Raw genomic sequence first — 22,121 nt, forward strand, 5'->3', positions numbered from 1 at the left:
TCAAGCATATTATTCTCGTTATTGTCGAAACCTTCACTGTGTGCGTGTGTGTGTGTGTGTGAGAGAGAGAGAGAGAGAGAGATGAATAGTGTTGTTGTTTTGGACGAGAAAGCTTCTGTCGTTGAATCATTGGACGATCATTCTCACACCTCAATGCCAATTACCATGTTATGTACTTTTCTGCATCACCCCATTTCGCGTCCACGTTCATCCTTTAACATTAACCTTCATCATAATCATCATGGAGGATCATCCTCCTCCTCTTTCATACGTCGTCGTTGCGTGTGATGCCACCAAGGACGGCAATGAGCACGACATCAAGCTCGTCGTCGATCATGTTCGGGCCAGGGGTGTCATTCTCTCTGCTGGTGAAAGGTTGCTTGTGCTCTGCGTTTTGCATAAGGTGCCTCACCCCAGTAAGTGTTTTTATACATACAGATGGGTCAAATTAATACGAGTTGTTATTGCCTAAACTGTTAAATTCTTTGAGCCATTTTATTTCTCATCTGAAATGATAACAGGAGTTTAGAGGGCGAGCATACAGAAGTGATAAAACTGATTCTTTGTGACTATATGTTTGAATCCACAAAATAGTCTTTTTGCATGTATACAGAGGTAAGACAGTGTATAAGGATTGTCCTCTCTACCCTCGCTAATCCGAATTTAATAGGAATACCCTCTTCCACCCTTCCTTGCTAGTCCGGGTTTAACGAGGAGTGATTAGTTGATAATTGGTTGAAATGATAATAGGAGTGTTATTGCGGCTGTTAAAAATTTCCCCCACTTTTTTTGTGACACTCAAGGCTCAAGTATCACCTTGATTTATAATAAGTTTGAGCAAGAGATTTCAATTGAAGAGCTAGCAATGCGTTGAATATATTATTGTTTTTCTTATTCAATGGTTGATCTGCATGAGCGTGTGTATAGAAGGAAAGTTAATTACTAAGATAGATGAATTTTTCGTTCAATATGCTGCCTACTCATTGCATAACTCTTTTGCTCCTTCCTTTGGATTAACAGTGGGGTACCAGACATTAGCATGCCCCGAGTCTTTTGCTGGCACGAACTTTCGTGCAATGGAGGAAGAAGTCAGAAAGAAAGTTAATGTATATGCAAGTGAGCTTTTATCAAGTTATGAAGATTTTGAAAATGAAGGGGTATATATTAAGTTCTATAAGAGCTTTGTAAATATGTACATGCTTAGTTATGCAGATGAAAAAACATATAATTCCGCCGTTGTAAATAGCATCACTTTTAGAGCAACTGTTTTCAAGTGTTATTATTTTCTTCATCATGCTAATTAATAATTAAACTTGTATCTCCAGGTTAGCATCGAAGTTAAAGTCACCGCGGGTTTTCCAATTAGACAGGTTATTTCACAAGAGGTTAAAAACTACAATGCATCTTGGATTGTACTTGATAGGTATTACCATCTCTACAACTTGTAAATGACCATTATCTCTTACATTTGACAGATGGTTTTCATAAGTCTTTTAATGAGTATGACTTCACTTTTTCTTAGTTTCCTTTTTATTTTCTCCTAATGGCTTTAAACTGTATTGGGAAAATTTGGATACAGACACCTAAGGCGTGACCTGAGATTCTACAACAAGTTGCCATGCAAGGTGGCATTGGTTAAAGATGACTTGTCTGTGGATATCTGGAGATCTCATTATATACAAAACACAAATGTCACAGAAACAAAGTTTGTGTATTCTTTATCCAAGTTTGTCTCGCTATCAGATTGTCGTAGTATTGAAGACATTGATCAATCTGTTATCTCTGCCAAAAGTTATCCCCATTCCATAACTTCCTCTGATAGCTCGGGTACTATTAAGAGCTATATGAAGTATACTAACAGGTCAAGGGAGCACAGCTCTTCATTAGATTTTGGATCTTCTTCTAAGCAAGAAAGATCAGGTCAGAAAGTCTGTTTAATGTTTTTTAACCTGTTTTTTTTATACATAAGTTGTATTCATTCTGTCGTATAAGTCCTGTTTTGTATCCAAATTGGTTCTTTGTAATAAATGAGAGTTTTAACTGTCATTCAGGCATAAGCATCAAAGGAGATTATAGTCATTCCATTACTTCTCAGATTGGTCATATGAAATTCCAAGTTGGCTTTCTACCAAAATCTTCAGATGCACCAATTCTTTGTGCTGGCTGTGGGGCAAGGACTGAGTTGACTATCAAGGAATCAATGAGGTTCAGCTATTCTGACATACAGCTTGCAACAAATGATTTTTCAAAGGAAAGCTTATTAGGTGAAGGTGGATATGGTCATGTATACAAGGGCGTGCTTAAAGATGGACAGCAAATAGCAGCAAAAGTAAGGAAAGAAGAAAGCACACAAGGATTTTCTGAATTTCATTCTGAGGTGTATGTCTTAAGTTTTGCTCGACACAGGAATATAGTGATGCTGTTGGGTTACTGTTGCAAAGAAAAGAAAAATATTCTGATATATGAATATATTTGCAATAAGTCTCTTTATTGGCATTTATTTGGTAAGTGCCTGTAGTTTACTGTGTTGTTTTATCTTATGATATTATAAGTCTCAGATATATCCACTAAGGTTTATATTTTATGAATATGGGGAAACATTTTTTTTGTAGAAAATAATGCAGAAGTTCTTGAGTGGCAACAAAGGTATGCTATTGCCATTGGAACTGCAAAGGGATTGCGTTTTCTACATGAGGAATGCCGTGGTGGTCCTATTATTCATCGGGACATGAGACCAAGCAATATACTCCTCACTCATGATTTTGTTCCCATGGTAAATTAAGTAGCATAAGATGCTTCATTCTCCTTTGGTTATTGACGAGACTGCAGCTAGGTGATGTGTGCTTTCAATTAAGTGATGTGTTATAAATGCAGCTAGGTGACTTTGGTCTTGCCAAATGGAAGAATGGTGATGATACTCTGCAAACAAGGAATATAATGGGCACATTAGGGTGAGGATATGTTCAAGTCTTTTGTTACTAACTGGCCAAATTATATGCTTCGGAACTCCAAACTTAAAAAAATAGCTAAAATAAATGAGCTTTGTTTCTGTTTATGCAGATACCTTGCTCCTGAATATGCTGAAGACGGTATTGTTTCTGTGCGGACAGATGTGTATTCTTATGGTGTTATTCTGTTACAATTGATATCAGGACGCAAGGTTGGCAATTCCAATAATCCAGAACAACAACAATCTCTCCGACAATGGGTATCTTCAATTGTTTATGTCTTTAAATATTTATAAAACTCTTCAATGTTCATAGTTTTTATACTCATGGAAAGGAATGTTACTAGATTCAGTTTAACTGGCCTTGATAAATATTACATGTGGAAACATTTAGGCTGAACCAATGATTGAGAAGTTGGCTTTACATGAACTAATTGACAGTCGTCTAGGGGAATCATATGACACATATGAACTATACCTCATGGCTAAAGCAGCATATTTCTGTGTGCAAAGAAAGCCTGAGATGCGTCCATCAATGGGAGAGGTAATTAATTGGAGTTTTACTTTGGCCTTTCCTTTTGCTCAAGGTTATATATTTTCTTTTATTTGCAACATCATTAGAACTTTAGCATTGTTGACATTATTTTTGTCTTTTATATATTCAATTTCTTTCTATATATCTAGTGCAATTTACTATTAATAGCTTGTTACTTCAGGTTGTGCGCCTTCTTGAGGGAGAAAGTAACCATTTTCACTCCATGGAAGATCAATTTGCACCTGATTATAACAGTTGAGGAGAAGGTTGAGTTTTCATCTGCTCATTATGTTGATATTATTAGTTCGTTTTGTCAATGTTTACTTGTAGCCATGTACTTTTTATATTCTTTTTCTCCATACCAGGATCTTTCTTTTGGTTTCTCCCTTATTTTTGTGCTTGGTTGAGTATATGGAAAAGCTTGGTTAATACGTCAGTTTGCTCTTAGAAAGCCTGTTATGTTATGATTCCGTTACGCCTTGTATGTTGTATGTCGTAACAAGCATATATATATATATATATATATATATATATATAGAGGTAGGATCTTTTGACACCATTGTCAAATTTCAAATTTGACACCTCATCTGAAGAGTCGTTAGATCAAAAAAGATCAATGACTTTGATTTGTAAGCATGTAATACCATTGATCTTTTTTGATCTAACAGCTCTCAAATGAGGTGTCAAATTTGAAATTTGACACTGGTGTCAAAGGATCCTATCTCATATATATATATATATATATGCCGGTTATATTTACAAACTTTTTTGTTTACAAACTCTTACAAATTACACTAAGTACGACAGTCATATTTTAATCATGCAGTGTACGATCGGTCGTACTTAGTGTAATTTACAAAAAAAAATTGTAAATGGATCATATCCCATATATATATATATATATATATATATATATATATATATATATATATTTGGCGCAGGATATTCTTATACCGATGTAAGAGTTAGAAGTCTTACACTCAATCTTAATCATTGATCTACTTGTATCTAATGGCTCACATTACTAAAAAATTAGAGCCCTTAGATATAAATAGAATAAACGGACAAGATTAAGAGTATAACTTACACTGGTGTAAAATGATTCTGACCATATATATGTATATATAGGAACCAGTAACCTTAGCTGGAAATCTTTCCTTAAATCAGTTGTGCAATAAAAAATAATTCAATCGGTTAAAACTTAATTCCTTTTAAGAGGATAATCTTTCATGGAATAACAATAATAATAAGGTATGTCTTTCTATGTGCTTTTATTATTATATGTGAGTGTCATTATTTTCATGTGTTAAAGAAAAACTGAAGTATTAAAACAGTCATTTTTTTTAAGCAAGTTACCATTTCTATGTACCTAACTTGTGTTCTACACATTTTCGTTCAATTACATATATATTTTTTAAAATATCCACAATAGGGGGGAACTTGGGAACCTTGGCGTGGCAGAATTTAGAGAGTGTTGGATTAGTGGTTGGAGCAATTGTTAAAACTGTTAAGTTTCACTTCAATCCAAAATTTTAAGGAAATGTTTGGTACGCGGTATTTTTCAGGATTTCTGGAAAATTAAATTTTTTTAAATTTTTAATTTTCGAATATTATCGTAAACTGAAGATAAAAATTATATTTCTGAAAATCGAGATTCCTGGATAAAAGAAAATTTCTCCTCTACCAAACGCCCCTTAAAGTAATAAGTAATGGTCTTTTTAATACTTTACAAATATCATGTTAAAAACCTATTTCAACCTAAAACCTTAAAATGATAGACGATGATCTTTTTAATACTTTACATTTTATTCTCTAACAAAAACTCTAAAGTAAGGATGTTGCAAATATTTTTCAATATATTTGTATCCCATCATGAAACCCGAGCTATACAGCTTGGAATGGCATGATTTGTATAGTGTTGAACAAGTGGTAGGAGCGTTCAAGTGCCATTACTCAAAATTAAGGATGTTGCAAATATTTTGGAACATATTTGGATTCCATCATGAACATGGATGTAACTATTTGCAAAGAGCATGATCCTTGTGAATTGGTGGTACAAGATGCTACAGCAGAAAGTTGAATCAAGTACCCCAAGCACTGAGCCCAATTATGACTCTTTTTTATTCACAGAAGGGAACCCCTAAATGGAGAAAGGATTCCCTGAGCCCAATTCCAGGAGGGGACACTGTCGTGGCACTATCAAATATTTAAAACACACAATTTTTTTGTAAATAAATATTTTTATGGTGAACAGAAAAGATTTTTCATCAATTATTTTTAATTATAATATAATATAAAATTCAATAATCTTCTGCATAAATAGTATCATATAATTTATTAAAAATATGAAAAATAATCAAAATCAAGTTCATTTCTTATTTAACAATCATTAAAATGCATGTTTAAAATGCATGTGCGTTCTACGTATGCCGGACTAATAAACAGTATCCATTGAAGATGGACAGAACAGTACTCAGTACTCATCACAAGTTGCGCATATTTTGAAGAGGAATCATTGCGGTTTTGTCTTACTCCACATTTCAAAATCCAATGTCAGATTCTCAAGGTAGAGCCGCACTTTTTGTGTGTTTATCATGTTAAGATAAAAGCTTATCTAAACATGATACCAGTCAATCATCTAAAAAAAAAAATTGATAACTGATGTATAAAAAAAAAATACCTTATATAATATGAATAAATTTTTTTAAAAAAATAAAAAAAATTATCTCATACAATACATAAAAAATCAATAAAATTCATTTTATTTTTGAAAATAAGATAAGATCTATTTTTATTCTTTATCTCTTAGATAATTTGTCTCATACAATGTAAGAGATGTTATCCACTTTATTTTATGCGGTGAATCATTAAAAGTGGTGAAAAATATTTATCCTTTTAAATAACATAACTTATGTCATTTTACTCCGACAAAGAAATGAGACTCATGTCTTTATTTTTTTGTCCACTCTCGTTTCTCCACGATTTACATCTTTTTCTCACTTAAAATAACATAATTTTATATCCTTTAAAATAACACATATTTTTTTTCCTTAAAAGTGTCTTCGCTTTTTACCCTACTTTGTCCCTCTACTGCGAGCAAAGTTAGTGTGCTCCGGGATCAACAAAAGTTTGGTGGGACTGAGGGAAGAGAAAGAGAGAAAAGATTGAGAAGAGAGGAGAAAGAAGAAAAAAAATTTGGTTCAGTTGTCAAGTTTTTAGTGGAAGAATCATGATGATCCTGAACCATATTAAAAATTTTCCTAGCATTGAAAACGACATCATCCTTTAACAATTATCTAGTCCAAAAAAAAAAAAATCTTCAAAATGTTTGGCTTAGCTTAATTCCATGAAGAGTTTGCATTTCTTGATGATGATATTCTTTTTTGGTTTAAACAATGGCATTGTCATTGCTGCAACAAAACTAATACTCGTACCTTTACTCTCTCTTGTTTCAGTTTTGTGCTAGAAATTATATTGGAACCAAGAATTAGCAGTAAATTGCCCGTCTTGAATACTTATTTATATAATGAAAAAGAAAATCAATGGTGACATCAAAGGGTTCTTCCTGAAAAATAATGTGGAAAATGACTGCATAACTGTAACTAAATATAAGATAGCTATTTGTAAAAATAATATGTTTATCTACGCTTTATCTTATCCGATATTAGTGTTCGGATTCCGACAATGAAATTACTAACTAAGCTAATGGACTGGAACGTATTCCCTGAAGTGAGGACCAAGCATAAGGGAGAGCCATAGGTAAAGTTACATGATGAATTTTCCGATGCATATTTGCTATAGTCATGTCATATATATCATATATGTGTAGTGCATGGATTGGACCACTTAATTTCGCTTTCCAATGAAACTTGTATAGCCGATAGCTGTACTAAATTTGCTCATTTAAATGTATCTTATCAAATATATTCAGCATCAATAAAAATTAAGATGAGCAAAATCATTAATTAAATATAGTTTGAACTGTGAAACGAATTGGTAAAATCGCAATCACAATCCCATTCTTAACTTTAGCATGCATAATTCGTCCAATTGTATAGATAAATAAAAATAGTGTATGCATTGTACATATTTTGGGCCAAGTGGGCCGGGAAAATGTTTCTTGAAGGACATCAAATATTCACGGCAGAGAGTGACAAGTGGGGTTAGTCATGAGAGGGTGAGAACTTTTGAATTTGTGGTGGACTACGTCTAGTCGTCTACTGAGAAGAGAACGAGATCCACTTGCAATGAAGGATACGTAATCTTTAGCCACTTGAGCTTCTGAAAGTGAAGGGTCACTGATAAGTGTGAAACATACTATGCTTTTAATATTAAATATGGTTCAAATAATAATTGAAATAATTAATAATATAGTATTATTTAAATAAAATATTAAAAGATAGTAAATTACCAACAAATAGATAAGATCCTAATCTTTGTTGTTGTTTCAGGTTGTTTTATACTAGAATAACAAAATACTAACCTGATAACGATGAGAGACCGGTTGCAATCTGAAGAATCGGAGAAATATCAAGCAGAAATAAATAAAAATAAATTATTTGATCACGCTCGCTATACTTCTCGCTTCAGCGAGCAGCACAATTAGGCTCGCTCCACTTCTCGCTTCAGCGAGCAAGTGAGCAAGGAGAAGAAAATTTCTCGCTGAGTAGCTCGCTTCAGCGAACTCCTCAGCGAGCCGGTCCAGAAATTAAAGCCCATTTTAATTATTTAAATACAAACGTGACGAAGGCTTTAAAAATTCAAGAGCGCGAAGGAAGAACTCATAGACAAACACGAAGGCAGGAGCAGAAGAGGAACACTGGAGCGTTGCAGAGGAGAAGGGAGGAATCAATTTGGCATCATTGATCATCACTATTAAACAAGTTTCATCATGAACTTTAGATCTTTTAATTCTGTTTTTATAATTATGCATAGCTAAATTCTTGTTAGTAGTTAGGGCGAGACGGAACCAATGGGTTCTTGAACGCTGTTTGATTTGATTATGATTTATATTCTTGATTAAATTATGCAATCAATCTGCAATTTACTCCTAGTCTTATTTATGAGCTGACCAGTCTTGAATGAGCATTAGAGTCGTGCATGACAATAGGGATGTTGGTGTATCGATTCTGATTGGTTGATTGCTGGAATTTGTATGATCTAGGGATAGACTTATGAATTCTATAACCGTAAGTTCTTGTATTAATGCTTATTTTATGAAAAAGTACTAAGGATTAGGCTTTGGATTAGAATAAAGGATTGGATTACCAAGGGATTGGGACTTAATCAATCATAGAAAGAGCTGTTAATAATTTGATCTTGAATATAATCGTAATTATATGACATTGTGAAATAACCATGTGACATAACCATCAAGGTGAAGTTTGGACCTAGGTCCCGGGGGGAAGTTTGAAACAAATCTTGAAATTCCAAACTACCTGCGAATTGATTTGGATTACGGGTGTAGTTTTGGCTTGTACGATCGGTGCACTTATCGAGTTCGCAACAGTCACTCCCTCCTTTTCTCTTCCCCTCTTTACTGTTGCTCACTCTCATTGAATTGTGGTCATACAAGGAATGTTTATAGGCTGAATTAACTCAAATTTAACTTGATTTGGTTTCTTTAATATTTTAGTCGAATTATTTTTTTTTGACTTGAGTTAGTAATGAATTTACTAATAACTAGATTAAGATAAAATCAAATCTATATTTATATAAAATATATAAATTTAAATAGGAATAAAATATTATGCTTATAATTTTTTCATATTTATTCTAGCTACTCGTCTTCAATATTGTTTGAGTCTCAAGAGGAGAAATAAATGGTGAATGTAACGCATACACTAACACGAGATTTTTCAGTGTGTTTTATCCTCACTCACACACTTTCTGGAAAAACTTCCCAGGAGGTCATCCATCCCAGAATTGCTACAAGTAAAGCAAGCTTACCTATTTAGTTCTTTTGTTCTGGACTACCGAAAAGTATATGCATCTTGTTAGTATAGGTAGTACCAATTAATTCTTATAAGCCATCATCAATTGTGCAGTTTCATACCTGCACAGTCTTTGGAATCCCTCTTTTTTCGGATGTCAATTGGATTCATTTATGTAGCCCTCGCTGGAAGCCTGCCAGGAGCCGCTCATTGTTTGTGCCCTTTCGCACGGCAATCACTCCCCGCCTTCATCAGCGCTCGGGATGTTACAATGAATGTAAGTTAAAATTATAATTTAGCAGTGTTTGAGAGAAATAGGTAAAAGTTGGCATGAAAAAGTGTAAAGCATAAATACCTATATTATGCACTACTTAAGTCATTAAACTTTAATGTTGCAAAACTAGAATTAATAAATGCTTTATAATATATATTTATACAAATTATGTTAATTAATATGATTATCATGTATATATGTATAAGATATTAATTTGAGTTAAAAAATTTTAAATTATTATAAAATATTATGTAATACTTGACTTGACTGGACTAACTCAAAATCTAACTAGAACTTGAATTATACTTAACTAAAAAAATACAATAAGTCTAATTTTTTAAACCCGAACTCAATTAACACTACAATTATATTATGGCTTTTTCACCTTTTTGTCCCTCATTAATTAATTGATAATCATTTTGCCCCTTATTGTAAACTATCTACCAATTTGTCCCTCTTTAATCGATTAACTTGAATATTTAATCGATTAAATGGTTGACTCCAGATTTAATCGATTAAATCTCCCAATTTAATCGATTAAAGATTTAACATGCACCCTTAGCCGTCGTTGGAGAAGTCTGATTTAATCGATTAAAAGGGAGATTTAATCGATTAAATCTTCAAGTCAACCATTTTTTCCAGTTTTGACTATTTAATCGAATAAATCTTCAATTTAATCGACTAAAGAGGGGCAGATTGGTAGATAGTTTTGAATAAGGGGCAAAATGATTATTAATTAATTAATAAAGGGCAAAAAGGTCAACAAGCCATTATATTATTCTATGCCTATTTTGGTTAGGTTTGGTGATATTTCAAATTACTGCACTGTAATTTATTTATTTTTAGTGTTATTTATACACTACTTTTCCTTTTCAGTATTAAGAAATATAAGTGAAATAAAGTTGAGAGAAAATGAAAAGTGACAAACTTGAAAATGATAAAAAGAGTTAAGATATAAAATACAAGCCAAATATATGTGTTGTATAATTTTTTTTTAGGTAATATTTTTTCATTAGGTTGGCTCACCAAAAGATTGTGAAGGATGTCAAGTGCAAAGAAAAAATTCCAAAAACAAAATTATTTCGTGTGTTGTTATGAATATTATTTAAGGATTTTTTTTACTTTGTTAGAAAAGCTATTTGAGAAATTTTATACTTGGAACTCTTGCTGGAAACACAATTTAATGAATTAGAATTTTTTTTTTTTATTTTAGTTTGATTTGTAACTTGACATGCCTATAAGATATTTTAGACAGTGTTTAAAAACTCGGCTCGACCGTCAACTCGGCCGAGGTCAAGGGTCACGGGTTCAACCGAGGGTCACTTCGCTGACCCGATTTTATACATTAAAAAAATATAAATATATATCTTATATGAAAAATTCAAAAAAATCAAACGACCAATCATTAAAGATTCAAAATATACTTAACATAATTCAACCAATTACATCCACAAGTCAATATTACACAAACTAATCAAAGTATCAAACTATGAAAGTAAAAAACACATACCAATGAAGTTAATGAAAAGTTATATCATCAAACTTAGATCATTCTTATCCTATTCACGCACCTACAATATCATGTGAAAGAAGATCCCTTACCCAAGAGAGAACGACAGAGGAAAGGCGGTGACACGATGAATCAATGGTGGGGAGAGAATAACCAGCATGACAGATGAGAGGGAGAGAAAAGATATAAGAGGATAAGAGGAACCACAACCACGGTGGAGGAGGTCACTTTATCAAGGAGACTGGGTCTGAGTCTGGGAGAGAATATCGGAAGAGAAGAAGAATAATAATTTAGATTTCAGATCTAGTTCTACTTTGGATAATAGTGAGTTTTGTCTTTTTTTTTTGTTTTTTTAAACATCAAACAACGTCTTTTCGTATATAATTTTTTTTATAAAAAATACAGTGACCCTCTTTGACCCGGGAGTCACGGGTTCATCAGGAAGGTTTCGGGAGTCAGAGATGTCAACATGCATGCAGGGTCTAACTGTTGACCCCAACCCTCATAGAGAGGGGTCAGTGACCCGGGAGCGGGGCGAGATTTTAAAACACTACTTTTAGGCCACATTAGTTTTTTTAAATTTTTTACAATAGGCCAGGTCAAACCCATAAACCAAGATTTTAATAGGCTAATAAACCAATGTAGGTTATAAAATTTTTACATAGGCTTAGGTTGTGAAGGCCAGAGTCTGACTTAACTTGGCTCATTTATACCCCCACATACATTGTCGGATCTATTTGGTTGCAAATGTGTGGAAGTGCACACATAAATTTGGTCATACATTTTTTTTAGTAAAGAAGAAATATATTTTTTAATTAATTAGGAATGTCACTTAGAGAGCAATTTTAGTGGCTGCATTGCCAGGAATACAAGCACAGGTACTAAGAAAGAAACACATCTTATTTACTGCTTATGTTTTAGTGGTTTTATATCATTGAGTTGATTACTATTTTTTTTATGTTAAGTTGAAGTTTTCTTTTCTTTTATTGTTTGAGGATTATATCGTCATATTATATGAACAAATTTTTTTGTCATGTTAAGAAAAAGACAAGTTATATAATATTAAAGAAAGTGAGATGACATATTATTCAATGAATTGATCATGTCTTTTTCTTAAAATGACAAAAAATTTGGTTCATGTAACATAAGGGATATAACTCCCTTTTTGTTTATTATATTCTTTTTTTAATGCATTTAAAACTTTGTTTAAACTTTTTTTTTCAGGGGCACTGCCCCCAAATCCCCTTCACTAAATATTCGGACTAAATGTACACACATAAATAAAATTTTCTGAGTCCGCTAATGCCTACATAGAAATACATTTTTACACATAATCATTAATTTTTAAAGATATATTGAGCAAAGCCATTAGGATTGGTATAGTGATGAGGGATTTGGGTAGTGTATATTAGGTTGTGTTCGATTCCCATTTGTATATATAAAAAAAGATATGTTGAGGCCAATATTGTCAAAATCGAGTATCTACGTAAAAATGGAAGGGAATGGTAGAGACGTAAATTGTAGAAACGACACGAAACGTAAAGTTTCTACTACTTAAGGTCAAGATACAAAATTATATAATATGCATGTAAAAAAAATATTTCACACAAGTCACTACTCAAAATTCAATGAATAACTTCATATTTAAAAGATATAAATCTCATAACTATATAAGACATAAGTCCAAAAGCACAAAAAGAGTTTAATAACTTCTATAACCAAGTTCCAAAATATCAAAAGAACAAAGTTTAACAACTCCTAAATGGAAATACAGCGATCTCCCGGAAGGTTTGTTTTTTCTAGATAGCTGGAAGAAGATACTGTGCATTTGATTTGGGGGAATGAAAATAGAGTTTTTTTTTGTTATGTTTTTTTTAAAAAAATAAATAAAAATAAAGTGTTGACCTGATTCAGTTTTTTAATTTAAGTAAAAATGTAAAAACTTGCGTTTTTATGTTTTTACACTGAGTTTTTACCAATTTTTATTGGAGAGAGTTTTTACTTGCGATTTAACACGTATCACTTCAGTAAAAACGTAAAAACATAAATTTTTATGTTTTTACACTAATTTTTGACAATAATGGTTGAGGCAGAGCAAATGCCATGTTTAATTAACATTTACCTAAATTTTATCAATTATCATGCAAGAAAACGAAAGGTTAATTACGTGTGATTATGGTGATGAATAAAGTAGCTTTTATACTTAAAGGCTAGATTCTTATATTAAACACTGCGCGTGGATCAAATTTTAATTATTTTACTTAAATTAGCAGTTTTGAGTTGAAACCCGCTAATTATATTAAATATTTGACATGAACAATTTACTGTTTTTTTAATCCTAATTAACTTGAACCAAACTATTTGAGTAATCAATAAAACCGTAAAAAAACTCCAAAAAAAAAAAACCTTACATTATACGTACATAACATTAATTAGTGGATACCGTTGTCTAAGAGTTTGGTTTATATAGGTTCAAAATCTGTTAGTCGATATGTTAACTTTGTTAATGACAGAGAGAGACGACGTAAATCCCTCTAAAAACTCTTCAAAGAGGTTAGGGGGTAATCCTACTGAAATATCAGTATCTAACTTCACTCAAACTTTATATCTTATCAAAAAATTAAATAATGAGGTGTTTGGCAAGGATAATTTTTTGAGATTCTGTGAAAAGTGATAGTAGTAATCATATTTACCTACAATTGGTATAAAGTTTTTGAAAATTTTTCTGAGAATATAATTTTTTTGAAATTTTATTTTGTATATAATTTTCTAAAATATCATCCAAAAATACCACAAAATAAAAATGATAATCTTAACCTACTAAATAATTTTTTAACAATATTTCCGAAAAAATATTTTTCCAACCATATTTTTTGAATCCCAACTACGAAAAAATTTATTTTCTACTAAACATACCTTTACATGAAAGAGACAGCACAGCAAGCACTCCGTGTTGTTATGCCTAAATTGAAGCACATGCGCGCTTGTGTTGTGTGTTATGTTTATGAGAGTCACGTCACGAATTGCCTAAAGGGTATGCTCGTCATTTCACTGAATGCCTGTACTGTTGCCTACCGTATGTTACGTCCTTCCGAGGTATACGACAACATCCAACAGATCTGATACAGCTCTACAACAGGCAGTACATTCTCACGCGCTCCGAAAACACTTGTTTCGCACGCTACTTTGAGAAGCCGGGAACTGAAACGGCACGCGCGCGTGAGGACACTCCAAGCTCGAGGCGCCACCGCCAATGAACAAACAGAAGAGTGTTCTGTCGCCGAGTCATTTTCCATATTATTCACTAACCAAATTGGCAAATATATAAAATTCTTTTGGGTCAGTGATTTAATTTTATATTTATATTATTTAATTATTTGATTATTTGTTAATATTATTATTGATATTTAATGGGTTCCCAGCGCCTCGCTTCGCGACGCCACTTCCATTTGGTTTGCACTAAGTTATTTTTTTCAAGCGTAGAAAGAGAAACAAGAGAGAGAGAGAGATTGGAGTTGAGTGGTATTCCAACGTCGAAAGCAGGGAAGAGAGACACAAAGGTTTCTCGTAAAGTACTCTTGTTTCTTTCTCTCTCTGTGTATATATGTGACTCCTCTGCCTATTATCACTTTGTGAGCTTATGGTTGGTGTTGCCGTGTTGGAATTCTGGAACAACTTCTTTCCAATAATTAAGGTATGTGTATATGTACATGCTTTGTGAACTGTGTGCTTGATTTCAGTTGCTTCCTACGTGTAAGGATTAAGGAAGTTCTCCAATACTCTGAATAATTCTCTTCTTCCCGTGAGCCTTGTCATGAATTTTTTATCCACTTAGTTAGTTGTTCGAGTTCTGAGCATTTTCGTTGATTTGAAGAACTCTTCTTTGTTTTCTTTGGGTTTTTATTCTTTTCTTGATAAAAAAAGTATTCTTAGTGAGACAAATCTCTCTTATTTTCTACATCACTAGTGGGAGTGAAAAATTTGCAGGTTGAGATTTCCATAGAGATATTGCGGTTGCGATTGCGCAGCCATTTTTCTTTTTCTTTCTTGTACATAATTGCGCAGCCATTTCAGTTGACAATATAATAGTGTTATTCTATTTCTAAAGTCTAAGTAAAAAAAAAATAAAAAAAATCCTAATCCATATATGTAAGCCGCCACCAGTCCACCAAGTACAAGTTATTCAAGGGTCTTCCTATGAAAGTCCTGTTCGCTGTGTAAAATGTGCCAAATTGAATTAGTGGATACAGGACATTGATTTTAAGAGATTGTGGTTTTGAGTACTTCATTAATTCCGCGGTTTTTTTATTTTATTTCACTTATCTCGTTCTTATTTATATTTATAAAAAAGATTTCTGCACTGAACATTAAAATTTCAACAGCTTCAAGATTGCACTAACGTATAATTAGGATGCTGTTTTCGTTTTCATATTCGGAAGGTTAAGCATCGATATGTTTTGCATTCTTGAATCCATTTTTGAAAAGTAGTTCGATCACTAGGGTATTGCCCAACTGGTAACATGCATGCCTTTGCCCAAATCTCCCTCGGGTCCCAACTACTACATGCTCGGGGAAACGAATTCACATCCCTCATACCATAGTTCCCCTCTTTTCACTACTCTCAAAAACGTTGTTAAAAAAATTAAGAATAAAAAACCTACCTCCATACAGTTTTTCTTTAAAACAACGGAAAAAACATCGTAACTAGTTAAATTCAAAATTAAGTATCATATATATATATATATATATATATATATATATATATAATTATTTCTTTCGCCAACAATAAATCTTACATCGTGGAATTGTTATGATTCTTCGCATTTAATGTTTTCACTCACCTTTGTATTGTTATGATTTCAGGAACTTATTTGTTGGACGCCAAGTGACTGGATAGATATATATACTTATATATATATATATATATATAATAAAAAAGTCGTTGAATCATGACAATACAAATGTGTATATATAAAATATAAGGTAGGATAATCATATGACTATTCTAATCACCATTGAATTTAAATTCAAAAGTTTTTTCTTTCTTTATTAGATTTTTAAGTCTTACACCTGTAGTAAAAAAAAAAAAAAAAATCTCTCCCCATATATATATAATTTAGTTTTAAAAGATGTGGTTAGTTAGAGTCATCGGATTGGATGATGATGATCTTACTAGATCTCGAGATAAGTTTAGATAATATGGTGATGGCAATTTGGCATGGATGTATCTTGTGTGACGGTTAAAATCACAAAGGAAGGGGAAAAAATTGTGTCACATTCAAGTGATTTTTGGTCGGTTTTTCGAGATTCTATTGTGTCACCGAAGTGTTTGCTGCTTTTTTTCAACTCCGTGGCATAGTTTCATTCTCATTCCTTGCGGCACCATATCACATTGGCTTAGAAAGCCTGAGAATGTCTCTTTTCGAAATGGCATTTTATTATCGCTTGAAACTCCCGCCCAAAGTCACACCTTCCAATTTTATTTTTTCATAAAGAGTGAGCTAAATATTTGACCTATTTTTTTTTGTTTAATTTTTTCTACTTTCTTTTTTCTGTATTATTTATTGGGTTATTTTGAGTATCTTTTTTCAGAACATAGTAGTTGTATTTTTTATTTTTTTTTGTTGCATTGCATAAAAGGAGGTGTGGGATGGGTTGATTCTAGAAAGACTGAAAAAAACATAAGAAATATGCTAATAACATACACATTGTTCCCTTCACTCTGCTGTCCACTTCTAAAATGATTGCCTTTTTATTTTTAGTTACATTTTCCTGTCCATGCTTCTTTGTAAAGAATCTGCAGTAAAGTAATGGTTCTGTTCTCATTCTAACTAGACAAGAGCTTTTCACGTTGATGCAGGAAAAACGAGGCATCTCATTGACTGGAGAAGTTGGTTAAAAATGGCTACAGTTTGTTGGCCATATTTTGATCCTGAGTATGAAAACTTCAGCAATAGAATCAACCCTCCAAGGTTCAGAGCTATCTTACAATTTTGTTTTTCAATTATCTGCAAATTAAATAGCCTCTTTAGGAAAACTAATTAAAGGAAAGGGATTACTAAATCATCACAAAAATAAAATTTAGAGTTCATTTTCATGGATATTTAAACATTTTCTAAGTGTCACTTAACTTCTTCAATTCAGCCTTAAGCTAAACAAGAAAAAGGAACAACATATAAATTTGAAAAGGTTGCTTTAATTCCTCACTAGCCCTTGTTATAAGGAAGAGAACTTCAACTCAATCCCTAAAGGGAGTAAGGGACTCAACAGTTAAAATCTTGTAGAATTGGGGTTTATAATATGACTTCCTAATACCCAGAAAGAAGTGACTCTTTGATGGTAAACTCTGTTTTCACTTTGCAGGGTCTCTGTAGACAACGCTACTTGCCATAATTGTACACTGATCAAGGTATAATTTCTCGAAGTAATAAACTGTCTTTTTGGCCATGGCCTTGTTGTGAGTTGTTATTTGACCATGGAGCTTCTTAGCTATATTTTCTTCCTTTTCTACTTTTAAGTTCATAATAGAAGTCATTACAAATTTGAATTGAAAGCTTATTAAACGGATCAAAATCCTGTTAAAATCTCATCCACTTTAAGATAAAAGATATCTTTATTCTTTGTAAGTTATGCACAGCATAAGGCTACTGCATTATCATCAGACCATCATTTGTTATAGTTCTTGAAAGAATTATTTATTTGGAGATGAATGGATGCAATTTGCAACTTAATCTTATCTTCTGCTAATGGATTTTCAAAAAAAAAAAAAAATGCAGGTTGATAGTGTTAACAAACCTGGAATTCTGCTGGAAGTGGTGCAAATCTTGACAGACCTTGACTTCATAATTACCAAGGCTTATATATCTTCTGATGGGGGGTGGTTTATGGATGGTATGTTTGTGATTGAATTGTGTTTTCATTCAAAATGCGCTAACTACACAGATTTGTCCTGTCCATGCTTGTTATTAACCTAATTAAACGTGGTTAACTATTGAAAACTTGGGCTGCTATTAAGTTGCTCTTCATTATTGTCATTTTTTCTCTTGACTTGAGGGCATGAAGTATTTCTGTGTCTTTGCATCTGAGTACTAGGACAGCAAAAGTGCACTTGTATTTCTTCTAGTTACATCAAAATTGTCATGAAAATGAGTTTGACATGAGTTTCAGACAAGCATATATCTACCCTCTCTCTCTCTAACAGACACATACACACATTCATGCTCACGTGTTTCTGAACACTTCCTACCTAAATCAAGTATTCAAGCAGCTAACTTGCTCACCTACTGAAATACAGTATTTCATGTCACGGATCAGCAAGGAAAAAAGATTACAGATAGCAAAACCATTGACTTCATCGAAAAGGTATACATCTTCTTTCTCTACTGTATTTATCTGATATAGTCTTATATTAAGATATGGTAGCCATCTAACCACCATGTAAAAGACTTAAAAATTATAAGTGAAAAATTGAAGTAGCACAACTCTGTCAATATATATGCATAAACTTCCCAAAGGAGGAAAAGCTATGGGTGCAGTATAAACCAGACACATTTGTTTCTTGTTAATTGAAATCAGATATGACCCGTACCCCTATTCGAGTTTTAAGTTCCAAATGTAAATTCAAATTTGGAGGGAAATTATAAACTCACTAGGTACTTCTACTTCCATAATCACTATAAAATCAACTAGTGATATTACTCATTCATCTGACACTAAGCATAGCAATTCTATCAATATCAAATGATTAATTGAATTTTTTTATTCAATCTTACAAAATTTCTCATTTTTTGTTCTGGAATAAGAGTGTAAGAATTTGTAATTTTTTTGTTTTATCAAAAAACATGAAACATTAAAGATAAGGAAATGCTAATCACTCTTTGTTTATCGATCGAGTTCATGTGATAGTAGCCATCCTACCATTTCCTTAAAATGCATATAAAATACTGAGAGCTACTTGTTAACAGTTTTTCTTACAATAGGCTCTAGGACCAAAGGGCCAGAGCACAGAAGGGGTGAAGAATTGGCCAGGGAAACGGGTTGGTGTGCATTCTGTTGGTGACCACACAGCCATTGAGCTCATTGGCAGAGACCGCCCTGGTCTCTTGTCTGAGATCTCAGCTGTCCTTGCCAACCTCCATTATAACGTAGTTGCAGCTGAAGTTTGGACTCATAACAGGCGAATAGCTTGCGTCCTTTATGTCAGTGATACTACAAGCCAAGCTGTGGATGATCCTAATAGATTATCTCTTATGGAGGAGCAGCTCAACAATATCTTACGTGGATGTGAGGATGGTGAGAACGTTGCTAGGACTAGTTTCTCAATGGGTTTCACCCATATGGATCGGAGGCTCCACCAAATGTTGTTTGCAGATAGGGATTATGAAAGTTCTGGAGTGACAACAGATGTTGAATGTCCTCCCTCTTTCAGGCCAAAAATCACAATAGAACGTTGTGAGGAAAAAGAGTACTCAGTGGTTAGTGTCAGGTGCAAAGATCGGGCAAAACTCATGTTTGACATTGTTTGCACTCTTACTGATATGCAATATGTTGTTTTCCATGCCACAATCTCATCGGATGGCCCTTATGCATTGCAGGTATGTTACACTATACTCCATTCTGCATGTTAATTTATTAATCATGCATAGGACTTATTGGTTGAGTCTGCTGATTCAAATATCCATGGTACAACTAGTTGTTTGTAAGAAACTTGTCTGGTTTCTTAAGAATTTTTTTCGTAAGATAGAAAACATGACATTCGCTGGTGGGTGATTTGTGCCTTCAAATGGCCTAAGGAAGATATAGAATAATGTTTCATGGACAAAACAAATATCTTGATCCTTGTATGTCTAAATTTGCTATTGTTCAATATTTGAAGCGTGTATGGCGTAAGAAATGACCTAGCTGAAACAAATTCAAACTTGGATTAATTTAGGAAATCAGAAGTAGGGAGACCCAATTGAGAATTGTGGACTAAAGAGTTAATGTTGTACTTTTAGGAGTACTTTATTAGGCACATGGATGGATGCACCCTTGATACTGAAGGAGAGAAAGAAAGGGTCATCAAATGCATCGAAGCTGCTATTCAAAGAAGAGTAAGCGAGGTAATTTGCACACTTAAATGATTTCTGTATGCTTCTTTAACAATTACCAAAAAAAAGGACAGGGATTCTCAGCTTCGAGTTAGTCTTCCATGCTCAATTGGTTTTGTCTGGAAGTTTTCCAGTAATCTTTGGCTACTGACTTCATGTTTTTTGAGTGAAGTTTTAATGTTATTCTGCTATGTAATGTATGTGATTCTACTCCAGAAAGTTTTCTGAATTTGACAGAATTAATACATTTTGCACCTGCAGCTATCTACTTGTATTGTTACAATGGTAAGGCAGATACATTGGGCTAAGTTCCACTCAGATTGTCTTAGACCATCATATCCACTGGTGACAACGATGGTCTTTTGCCTTCAGTAGAGCTTAAGAATCTATATGCTCCATGTAATATCATCCAATTCTTAAAATACAAAAATGCAGATGAAGGAAAAGCTTGTGTTTTATTTTTAATCCCCAATCATATGCAAGTTGAGTTTTAAGACAAATTGTTCATCAGTCATGTGCTGGACAAGATATAATGTTCTTAATATGTCTTTTCTTCATACTGTTAATTAGCTTTCAAGAAATTTAGAACATCTTAGTCTTACTATTGATTCTCTGGATTCTGGACACAGGGTGTGAGCCTTGAGCTGTGTGCTAAGGATAGAGTTGGCTTGCTATCTGAAGTAACAAGGATTCTACGAGAGAATGGCCTAACAGTTTGTAGGGCAGGTGTATCAACAAGAGGGGAACAAGCACTGAATGTCTTCTACGTGAGGGATGCATCAGGGAAGCCAGTGGACATGAAAACTATCGAAGCACTTCGTAAAGAAATAGGAAAGACAATGATGGTGGATGTGAAGAGGGTACCAACCAATGCCAAAGCACCAGAGACCCGAGGATGGGCTAAAACAAGCTTCTTCTTTGGTAACTTGTTGGAAAGGTTCTTGACTTGAGAATCGTGCATTTGACCTGGTTGATTTGTAAAAGACACATCATAATGTATAGAAGAATAAAAGGCTGTTTGTGTCTCAGTCATGGACAGTGCTTGGACTTTGGCCCTTTAGTATCAGAACAATGCTTGTCACTTATATTCCCCCTTGGCCCATTCTATCCCTTCCCCATCTTTGATGTATCCTGTTTATATTTTCTATGCCTATTACCCCTTTCATGAATATGAAGTTTTTCTCTGGAACCATAGAAAGTGAAAATTAGTTTATATAAGACATCATTAAATAGGTCTTGTTAAACCAAATGAACACCACTATTGAATGCATATATCATCATGTCTACACTAACAAAGAGGCCCACTTGTAATTATTGACAAAATAATAATGTGATTTGAAATGGAAATATTAATCTTCAATAAATTACTCTACGGCAAAAAAAATATTAAAATATTGCATTTTATATAAATAATTACAAAATTCTAGTAATTTGAAACTTATTTATGAATGTATAGCAACCAGTGGCGTTCAAAGCAACCGATCGTGCCTAACTTCAGGTGCGAATAGGGGTTAAATCCTGTCCAAATTTGGGCGTGACTCACTAGAAGATGACATACGGCACAAAATTTTCAAAATGACCAATCACGCCCAAATGCAAGGCGATAAGGGTTCGATTGCGCTCAAATTTGGGTGCGACTCACTAGAGGATGACTCATAGCACATAATTTTGGAAGACCATAACCTTTGCTTAGATGTTCGAATCGAGTGATTATTTTTTATTATTCCACCTAACTTTTTGACACTATGCACAGGCAAATTCACATAATTGTGTAATTACACAACTTATTAACACAAACTATTCATAATCCACAAATCCTACATATAATGCAGA

The 22,121-nt window shown here is 33.2% G+C and overlaps 2 protein-coding genes across 3 annotated transcripts; both read left to right on the forward strand.

The window, feature by feature from the left end:
• The first annotated feature begins 241 nt into the window (after positions 1-241).
• LOC133315701 (proline-rich receptor-like protein kinase PERK14) lies at positions 242-3,741 on the forward strand. Its single transcript, XM_061517376.1, has 11 exons — positions 242-416; positions 1,021-1,157; positions 1,326-1,423; positions 1,580-1,705; positions 1,754-1,920; positions 2,052-2,504; positions 2,613-2,773; positions 2,875-2,951; positions 3,061-3,208; positions 3,342-3,491; positions 3,664-3,741. The coding sequence occupies exons 1-11, from the start codon at positions 242-244 to the stop codon at positions 3,739-3,741; spliced, it is 1,770 nt and encodes a 589-aa protein (XP_061373360.1).
• A 10,920-nt stretch (positions 3,742-14,661) lies between these two features.
• LOC133315672 (ACT domain-containing protein ACR3-like) lies at positions 14,662-21,472 on the forward strand. Of its 2 annotated transcripts, none has more exons than XM_061517338.1 (8): positions 14,662-14,893; positions 17,060-17,171; positions 17,563-17,608; positions 17,976-18,090; positions 18,494-18,561; positions 19,179-19,793; positions 20,196-20,300; positions 20,918-21,472. In XM_061517338.1, exons 2-8 carry the CDS (start codon positions 17,101-17,103, stop codon positions 21,236-21,238), a joined length of 1,341 nt encoding a protein of 446 aa, XP_061373322.1. In that variant the 5' UTR covers positions 14,662-14,893; positions 17,060-17,100; the 3' UTR covers positions 21,239-21,472. The 2 variants fall into 2 exon arrangements, with proteins under 2 accessions (XP_061373322.1, XP_061373323.1); XM_061517339.1 differs by lacking the exon at positions 20,918-21,472 and adding an exon at positions 20,550-20,891.
• Positions 21,473-22,121: the final 649 nt, after the last annotated feature.

This window comes from Gastrolobium bilobum, unplaced genomic scaffold (genome assembly GCF_033153095.1).
Source record: "Gastrolobium bilobum isolate Gb01-03AN ecotype WA unplaced genomic scaffold, APGP_CSIRO_Gbil_v1 utg3766, whole genome shotgun sequence".
NCBI classification, from domain to species: Eukaryota; Viridiplantae; Streptophyta; class Magnoliopsida; order Fabales; family Fabaceae; genus Gastrolobium; species Gastrolobium bilobum.